Genomic DNA, 10,248 nt, shown 5'->3' on the forward strand with positions numbered 1-10,248 from the left:
TAACAGCCATGTTGAAATGAAAACGAACATCAGCAATGGACAAAAACTGTTACAAGTGATACATTGTTGTCTGCAAACGTAATGTAGTTGCTTTACTCAAAATAAGACGAGAATAATTTCATATTGAGGTTTTGGAATTTTGTCTTCTTCTGCTGTTCTAAAAAATATTGTATGCCTCATTCCCCTATAATATCACTGCATTGCTTTTGAATTATTTATGAGAATTATGATATACAGTGAACCATTAGAAACACAAGACAATGAACAATTATATGAAATCACTTTATTCTCAGAGTGTGCGGTGATTCCATTTTGGCTGGAATGTTACAGAGACTAAAAGATCAGCCTGAAATGGCATGCAGCGAGGCTGTCAGGTGGAGCTTTTCAACACAGAAGACACAAACAATTATCTTAACAACCTTGCCTACATCGCACACCATAAGCATGCATACAATTGTCAACAAATAGAGAGAGAGAGAAGGGTGAGAAGATTTTACAATACAAAAAATACAAAAGATACAGATTTCTCGAAGAACAACCACCAGTGGACGTAAACAGGAATGATACAGACATAAAACTGCACCAGAATAAGCATCTTCTCAACACAGTTAAACAGTCAAAGACTATGCGACGATAGAAACATCAGACAGTTACATTCAAGTCACAACAATGGAATATTTTAAGTGGCATTTTTGTCAGGCAGTTTTTATCATATCGATGGTTAATTGAGAGTTGAAATGAAAGAATGGTTTAACTTGAAAAGTTATGGTTTAACTTTATAATCTGACATGGTGTATATTAGGTTGCATCTACACAGGCAGACCAATTCTGATATTTTTTTCAACAAATTGGTCTTTTAACCAATCACATCAGACCTCTTCACATCAGATTTTTTTCAGAATTGATCTGATTGGTCAAAAGATCAATTATCGGGGGAAAAAAATTGTATTGGGCTGCCTGTGTAAACGCAACCATAGAATCGCTAACACATTTTTATTAGACATGTGACTTGTTTCTTCAGGCAGTGGCCAATAAGTGGCTATTTTTTTTTTGCGCAATGTGGAGTAATTAGGTGATGATGACCATAAGGCAGTGATGCCATTTTGTAGTTAAAAGGTGAGCACTTTCGGAATTGAATAATGTTCTACAATATGTTCCAAGAAGCAAATCTGGAACTTTGACAGAATTTCAGACTGTAAATTGCTGGAAAACCTTGTTGGGATGGGCAGTTACAGTAGCTTTGTATTTATGGACAAGGGGCAAACCAGATGCTATCTATCCATTATCCTCGTAGATGAAAGATGCTATGTGCTTGGTCGCTAATAATGAAATACTACATTTTCAAAATATGTTGTGGTCATTACATGAACACTACAAAATGTAATGGGTAAAAACGTACAAAAGAAAAGCTAGAATACCTGAGAATTTCAATTAACAAAACATGACATAAAGAAATGTAAAATATGAACTTGGTGAGACAGTCTATCATTAACAAGACTATTCTTTGGTTTTTAATAGAAGAAAACATGTCAATGATTAATTGAAGGCTGTCGATGCATGCATGCATGTGCCAATGACTAATAAAGAGAAGTGGTATAATTGTATAATATCAACAAGTATTGGTCGTTAATCAGCCACGTTTTACCACATTGATAAATTAGAGGCTGAAGGCAGTTCACAAGTACATAAAAATCACAGGAAGTTCAATGAATGTGCTCTATAAATGACCTTAATGTTGTGTCTTTCATATGTCTAGCTACAAACTTTGTAGGCAATTGGCATGAAGGTTTGAGAGCATACTATGTAGCTAGGTTTTACATCATGCAGATTTTTCTTCTCTATTTCACAGCTACTACAGGCCCCAGAATCACACTTGGCAGGTTTCTAAAGGCTAATCTTGAATCTAACTAGCATCAACACTGGGCTGATATAAACAGTGGCAGTTTCACAAATGCCATCGGTAAACGGCTTGATACTTGTCTAGTACACTCAACATCCATTGGTTTGTAAGCAAATTACAATGGCACTGAAAGCAAACGGTTACTCGGATTGTGCATCATTTACAAATGCTAGCTAGCTAGCTAGCTTGTTCACTGCCAAAATAAAGGCTTAACAATCTATCTGTTAGCCAGCACTCTATAAGTTAGCTAGCTGCTATAGCGCATTTTGTCTTTCTCTTTGATTACATGTTGGACTTTTTTTCTGTACATGGCAGGCTAGATAGCTATTGACATTTACTTGGTCATGTGTTGTATCTACCTCAACACAAGAAAATAAATCCCCACAGTTACAGAAGAGCATCAAAGCCATTCTCTTCATACTAACGACAAAATCATATTTGTCATATTTGTTGTCCAAGACCCTATGAAGCCTGCGCAGGCCCTATGGAATGTCTGAAATATTTGGAATGTACACTACAGCTTAATTCATTTTAAATTAAGAAATTGAAGGAAAGGGATGAAAGAACTTTAAACATTTGGAGTTCTGTGGTACAACTGAATGACAGAAACGTCTGGGGAAATGTACATATTGACCTCTGGGGAAAAAAATTGACAACATATAGAAGAACTTATCGGAGGACAACGGTTTCCTATGGTGTGTGCATGCCTCTCAAGTTATTAGCAAAAACGATCTTGTCCTGCAATCTCTGTAGAGTTTAGAACACAAATTCATGGTATGGAAGAACCACAAACCAAATCCCACTGAGAGACAATGACTCGTACTGGTTGAAATGATCAATGCGATAAAACACCCTACATGAAACAAATCCTCCACCTCTTTCCCTACTTGGCAAAATGAAACACTTCGGACTGAAGTCATATGCTTCGCCGTTACTAATCAGACAACGTTGTGTCTATACACAAACACACAACATGTATTAAGCTCAACACATAACAATGAAGATTGTCTGTTTTTGCTGATTCGGGATTGCACTCCCTTTAGTTAACCAACGGACACAGGACAACTTCATTTCGAACAATATATTGCACCATTGTCACTGTCTGTTCACATAAAGTGTGTTCACAACATAGTTGTGGTTGACAAAACTATAAGTACATCTAGTAAATCTATTTACAGATATGGAAATTAGAATAGTTAACATATAGCCCTCTACGTCCAATTGTATTTTCTGGATTTGATTCTCACAAGTCCTACTGTTTATGAGCCAAGCAGATCGAGTTCGCAACAACTATGGGTTTATATTTTTAGCACAGGTGTATCATTGTTTTTTTGTTGAGCATTTTTATCGAGGACATCTATCACCTCAAGGAAGAACAGTTAGGATGTCTATGTACAGCCTACTGTACATAGTAGTGTCATCGAAACAAAATTGAAAACCAGAGTTATTGCCTTAAATATGAATGTATTTCACTTAATCATACCAAATGTAATGGGATTTGTAAATGTACTGTACTCCACAAAATCTATCAACGGCATGCTTGAAAAACATTTGTTGCTGAATGAATGATCCATTTTCTTTATGGTTTACAACATTGTTACAATTACCAGTATAATTTTCAACATTAAAACCTATGAATGTTTTGGGACAGAGAACAGTATTAAAATGATCAATGAAGAACCAATAAAAACTACATGGATGTATCAATTTCATCAAGAACAAAACAGCTAAATCTAATCAAATGTTTATCTGATTTGGAGAATGTCTTAAATGTTTAAATTATGGCTTATACTCTTTATATATTTTCTGGTACTCACATATATTCATTTTAATCCAGAGGCTATTATTTACAAACAAAAATGGTGGATTATAGTTTGTCAGATCACATTCTAAGGCCTGGACACCTTGAAAACCTGGCATCAAATTTTGTCTTTAAGTTAAGGTGTTGGATCTATGCAGATGTTACACAGGTTCATACATCACGTCATGGTGTCACCAATCAGTGGTCTTCCTTCCAAACAAGACAATGTAACACATGGATAGATTAGATCATTTAAGTTAAGGACAAATATTATGGTGCGCTGATCAAATCCAGGGCTCTTAGAAACGGGGATGTATGGGTGAAGAACGGTTGGTTGGGGTGGTGGCCTTGGTTATGTATGTTGGAAGGTTAACAATCTGATACCGCCAACACTGTTACTTTTTATTGAACATATCCATAAATGGACCAGGGAGGAATTTCATGACCGTGTCCATGATACTTTCCTCTTCCTCCTCCTCATCACCACAGCCGGCTGGGACGGCCTTCTTGGGGCGGGTAAGACTCCCCTCTGCTGCCTGATCCAAAGCAGCCTGGGCCTCGGCTTCCTTCTCCTCCTTCTTCTTGATGCCGTACTGGAACAGCAAACAAACAAAGGCGTCCACTTTAGGCAACAAATGTCAACTTCACTTCACACATGCACTTTAGTGATTTCTATCAAATGTCGGTTTCTCTTCAGTCTCAGTAAAGTTTTGTGCACCTCACCGTGACAACGTACTACTCATAATAATACATTAATAGTAGATTTTATGATAGAGAATTACAGGGAAAGTCCACTCAGCCTACCCTGGATTACACATAATGTAGACCTACTTGGCATTGAGACGTCTGGCACTCAACCTTGCCTCCTTCAACAATTTGCATAGTAATACAAAGATCTTATGCCCTGCCCCTTTCAAAGAATGAAAGAATAAAGAATAATAGACAACATATCTTAATGGTTGTATGTACCCATTATTGTTAGAAAATATCTCAACATTCTCTTGTCTTTGATCAAGCAGTGTAAAACACATTATGGAAAGTGGAAATAATTTCCTCTTGCAGGACAGTAAATAACAATCAATCAACCAATCAAGCCATTAACCAATCAATCACCGTGATATACAACAAGAGAGCCTATTATAGTGCACAGTATGATCAAAACAGGAGTGCTTTCTCTGAGATCAGCCAGGTTAGCCTCCCACTAAGCGAGCAAGGATTTGGCCTCTATAGTAGACCTCTGGTTGGGAGAGCTCCTGGTGAGTTACTGCCAGATGCTGAGGAGGGGAGTACATGTAGACTGCCTGACTGATGGAACATCCTAGGGCACGGATGCGAAAGATGAGTTGGGACTCTCCTGTGAGCCCTTTGCAACTCTCCCAAGCATAAATTCATGTGATTCTCAGACAGTAAATATCTTAAAGGAGGATGGATCTCGTCTTTTTTAGCCACAGAGAGGATATGGTTTGTGAACGGGGACTCAAAGAAAGGGGAAGGCGGGGAGTGCTCTCAGTACTGTCTAAGGCGTACTGAAATTGTTTTGATTTTTGTATTTTTTATTTCACCTTTATTTATCCAGGTAAGCTAGTTGAGAACAAGTTCTCATTTACAACTGCGACCTGGTCAAGATAAAGCAAAGCAGTGCAACAGAAACAACAACACAGAGTTACAAATGGAATAAACAAGCGTACAGTCAATAACACAATAGAAAAAAAGAACGTCTATATACAGTGTGTGCAAATGGCATGAGGAGGTATGGCAATAAATAGGCCATAGTAGCAAAGTAATTACAAATTAGCAGATTAACACTGGAGTGATAGATGAGCAGATGATGATGAGCAGATGATGGTGTGTAAGTAGTGATGTGTTCAAAAGAGCAACAAAGGAAATATAAACAATATGGGGATGAGGTAGTTAGATTGGGTGGGCTATTTACAGATGGACTATGTACAGCTGCAGCGATCGGTTAGCTGCTCACATAGCTGATGTTTAAAGTTAGTGAGGGCAATGTAAGTCTCCAGCTTCAGCGATTTTTCAATTTGTTCCAGTCCCTGGCAGCAGAGAACTGGAAGGAAAGACGACCAAACGAGGTGTTGGCTTTGCTAATGCTAATGATTATGTTTTGCCTCCTTTTGTCATGATTACACAAATCAAAAGTGTGTAAGACATTAATTAAAATTCATCAGACTGATCATATTTTATCTGCCAATATGAATTAGCTCAGTTTTCATGATTCTTTCATGTTAGGCCTCCTAGAAAAAGCGTTCTCTCATCTTTGAGGCTTGACAAATGAAATAAGCTCACTCAATTCCTCACTGCTTTACACAATACACAATAGAGGCAGCGCTAGCTTGCCAGAAGTTACTGGAGGAGCCGTAGCTTTTTGCTGATGCCAATAGTGGTTGTGCATGTTGGAGAAGATCAACAGAGATGTTGGTGCATTTCAGTCACGTTGTGGAGCGGAACATGGAGATGCAGTCTTAATCCTGGTGTAAATGAGGCCCGCTGGGTGCCAGTGCCGCCAATAAGACGCTGCGTCTTTAGCCCTCTCTCTTTGCATAACATGGATCTCTTTGCATAGCAATTGATCGGCATCAAATAGGAAGTTGGTTATCTCACAGCGGGTGATGATCCACGCATTACTCCATGCTTAGTAATATTTACAGATTCCATACATCGAGGAAACCTTTAAGTCTGGTTTAAAGACTGATCACATCTTTTATGTTGGAAGTTAAGGTACATTTCTCAGAAAACAAAGTCTGTTAACATTCTGGTTTTAAAGCCCGATGCCATTTCACTGCTTTAGCTCCCTTGTGTTGGACTCTTATTCCTGCTCTCTCTTATTCAGGGTCACACAAAAAAGTCTTCCACAGTCTTCGGTTTCCAACGTTTGCTGAAGCTGCACTGTAATTTCTGTCTTTTTCTGCTGGACCAAAACGAGGGCCCTCAGGATTTTCCAACACTAAAGTAAGTTTCTTTGAGGTTATATCAAGTCAAGCTTCTCCTACCTGGTTCAAAAGACACCACTACTGAACCAAGCTGCCATATTCTCAACATTGGATGACAGCGAGAAGTAATGATCAAATAGGAATTTGACAAGCATAGTGCGTTGTTTGGTTATGCACAGACAGACAGACAGTCAGACACACACATAAACACACACAGCGGCTTTACATTATGATAATGCATGCACGAGTTTTGCATCGGGAGGCAATCACATGTGAGTATGAACCGTGCAACGGGGTTGAAGCTATTTGCATAAGATTCATCGTTCAACATGATGACATTTTTACCTTATCCCTGATGCCCTGTCGGACGTTTTCTCTCTCCGATTCCATTTTTGCATATTTTGCCTTCCTCTCCTCCTCCTGTTGCCGAAGTGCCTCTTGTCTTTCCTCCTCCTTTTTCTCCGCATCAGGGTCCTTCTCAGCCTCTTCCCCACCCAACATTTTCCCCATGTCTTTGGTGGCTCCTTTAGAGGTGAATGAAAGGGGGGAAGAAATGTCAGTCATGAGTCTGTTATGAGGGAACCCACAGTACTGAACAACAGAGGAAACAAGAAGTGACCAGCCTGAACGTGAACCCAATAAAAAATAATCTCCTCTTCCTTTTGATGGGCTTTGTGTTGGTTTCTTTGGCCATGACTATCTCTGTCAGAGGCTGAGCCACGCACAAATGTTCCAACTGGACAGTGGGTCAAGACCTGAGAGCAAAGGGATTTTTTATGGTTTGGAGTTCTGTGGTAGGATTTGGAGGTGGCTGATTATACGAAGATACAGTAATAGAAAAAACATTCTCCCATTGATCTCGACCCCTGGCATGGCTTCTTATATATGATAGACAACTGAATGTTATTACGGAGAAATAGCTCTTGGGTGATTCATTGGCTCACTTTTATTCAGTGAAAAGAGGCTGGACAGAGTTGCCAAGAACCAATTGAATAGGCCTTCCCTCAGAGATGAATTGCTTATACAAGCTCTGCATTGACCAAGCAGATGGACATTTTCATATGTCGACATGTTGGGGAGGACAAGAGAATGTGATGACAATAACTCGTTCAGAAATGATGAGACATGGGCAGATGGTTATTATAAATGGAGAGGAGGGGAGTTCATTAACATCTAGTGGTTTACTCTATGCAGAGATTTGGCTGAAGTATTCGTTAGTGGTGGCAGGCAAAGTCATATAGATCACATCTGGGCCATGCACAAGTTTTCCCAATTAAAAAAAAAAAAGTACACATCATAATCAAGCAGTGTGCTTAGCCTGCGAAACGAAATCTACTTTTGTCCCTTTTTAATGTCTCTGAGAAGGATGCTTGTGTATTTATCTAAAATCAAGACATCATACTTCAGCTAAACACTCCCATGAATAATAGATTATAGAATGTCTACATAACTTTTAAACTTGTAAAAGCCCCCATCCTACATTTAGAGAGAGATTAAGCCCTGTATAGAGTCAGACTGCTGAGGGCCGCTCCAATATGCATTCCCCTCACAATGAGGTCTGACACAGAGCATGTCGATGAATGAGACATTGTGTATTCAGTCCGGAAGCTTCACCTCCTCTCCCCCAACAGCTGGAGGCATGCCAGTGCTCTCTCTCTCTCCCAGCTGCCCATGGATACTCAGACTCCCTGACACACCACACCTCTCAGGCCCGACTAACTGGAAATGGATTTTAATGAGGACTGGGCCAACCGGATGGCGGATAAAGATGCGGTGGAGATGGCTCCACCACAGCCCATCCTTTACGAGCCTTTCCCCGTCCAAAAGGCTTACTCTTTCAGCATTTGCCCCTCTGTCTTGATCCAATCTGTGCAAAGTTCCAACAAGCCAGGCTGCATCCAGCTCTCCAGAGGAGGAAGCCAAACACACGGCCATCTGGTCTCCACCCGAAATTGATGAGCGATTGCCCGCCATGACCTTGGGGGTCGCTGGCTACTCTCCACTTTGCATTCTGATACTGGCAAGTGGGAGTTAGGCAAAGCTACAATACCTCGTCCTGACAAGAGGACCTCTAATTAATAAACGCATTTCTGTTTGGTGTTACATTAGCGAGTTAGCATAGCAAACAAACGGCTAGGGCTAGGATATGTTGACATCTCACAAAGCAACAGTCTTAACAGTGGATGTCTTATAATGCGCCATTGAACACCAATGTTTACGGGGGTGAAATAGGGGGGAATGGAATGAAGTTTCACTCCTTAGTATTGGAGACAAGGTACAGTAGATTTGTAATCTGTTTAAAATTGCACAATCCCCCTCCCCCACCTATAATATTGTAATCTTGAGACACTTCCAGTTACAATGATGGTCTGTCTATCTTCCACTATATTACTATATTGTAGTATGAGTGGGATGTGATGTTATATTTTTTATTTTATTTATTTTTTATTTCACCTTTATTTAACCAGGTAGGCCAGTTGAGAACAAGCTCTCATTTACAACCGCGACCTGGCCAAGATAAAGCAAAGCAGTGCGACAAAAACAACAGAGTTACACATAAACAAACGTACAGTCAATAACACAAAATAAAGGAAAAATAGAAAAATCTATGTACAGTGTGTGCAAATGTAGAAGAGTAGGGAGGTAAAGGCAATAAATAGGCCCTAGAGCCGAAAATAATTACAATTTAGCATTAACACTGGAGTGATAGAAGTGCAGATGATGATGTGCAAGTAGAGATACTGGGGTGCAAAAGAGCAAGAGGGAGGGTAAAAATATGGGAATGAGGTGGTCGGGTGTGCTATTTACCGATTGGCTGTGTACAGGTACAGTGATCGGTAAGCTGCTCAGACAGCTGATGCTTAAAGTTAGAGCATCAGTATCTCTACTTGCACATCATCATGTGAGATATTGTGTCTTTAAATGTAGGCCATGTGGAAGCTAGCTGAATACAAAGCTGAAAAAGACAATACAACTATTTAATGTACCTTTCTACAAAACCCTTATAATGTTATTAATTTGCAGCTGTACAAAATGGTTACTTTGGGAGAACTAGTGACAGGCAAGGCCGTGATAAGCTCTGCTGAAGAGCAGACTCATTGCAGTGACTTCTACAAAGATGATTCTACAAAGGACCAAAAAAAAGCATTAAGGGAACAAATTATTTTACACTAACTAATATTTTCACTCAAGGTCAGAATAAGCAAAAGTCTAAACCATTTCTTGAACGTCTCTACAAGGTACAGTAGGAGCCGCTGTCAGTAATTTCCCTCTAGTGTGTGTGGAACCAATCATTTGAGTGAACTCTCTCCATGGTTGCCAGTAGCCTGGGGAGATGTTTCCAACTCGCACACAGTATTATCTACTGACTGTTTGAGGCCTGTCTGCCTCAAATACGCATGCCAATGTTTCACACAGCAACAAGTTCTCAGTCAAATTTCACTCTAAATACATTATTTTGTCATGGTATTCTCATATCTGTGTGTGCAACGCTGTAGTTCGAATTTATTTCACACATGATGGCCCTTTCCTGGCCCATGGCTGTGGTAATAAACCAGAAAAATTACATGGAAACCCTGGTCTGCGACAAAACATGATTTCTC

General features: G+C 39.7%; 1 protein-coding gene across 2 annotated transcripts in view; it reads right to left on the bottom strand.

Moving 5' to 3' along the window:
• Window positions 1–263: 263 nt before the first annotated feature.
• LOC139581183 (complexin-1-like) overlaps window positions 264–10,248 on the bottom strand; it is a 40,425-nt gene continuing 30,440 nt past the window's right edge. For both annotated transcript variants that reach the window (XM_071410671.1, XM_071410672.1), the window contains exons 3-4: window positions 6,992–7,170; window positions 264–4,294 (exon numbers count right to left, since the gene is read on the bottom strand). In XM_071410671.1, coding sequence (XP_071266772.1) covers window positions 4,097–4,294; window positions 6,992–7,170 — 377 coding nt within the window. In that variant the 3' untranslated portion in view covers window positions 264–4,096. The remainder of the gene's footprint in view (window positions 4,295–6,991; window positions 7,171–10,248) is intronic.

Source organism: Salvelinus alpinus, chromosome 7 (assembly GCF_045679555.1).
Source record: "Salvelinus alpinus chromosome 7, SLU_Salpinus.1, whole genome shotgun sequence".
Taxonomy (NCBI): Eukaryota; Metazoa; Chordata; class Actinopteri; order Salmoniformes; family Salmonidae; genus Salvelinus; species Salvelinus alpinus.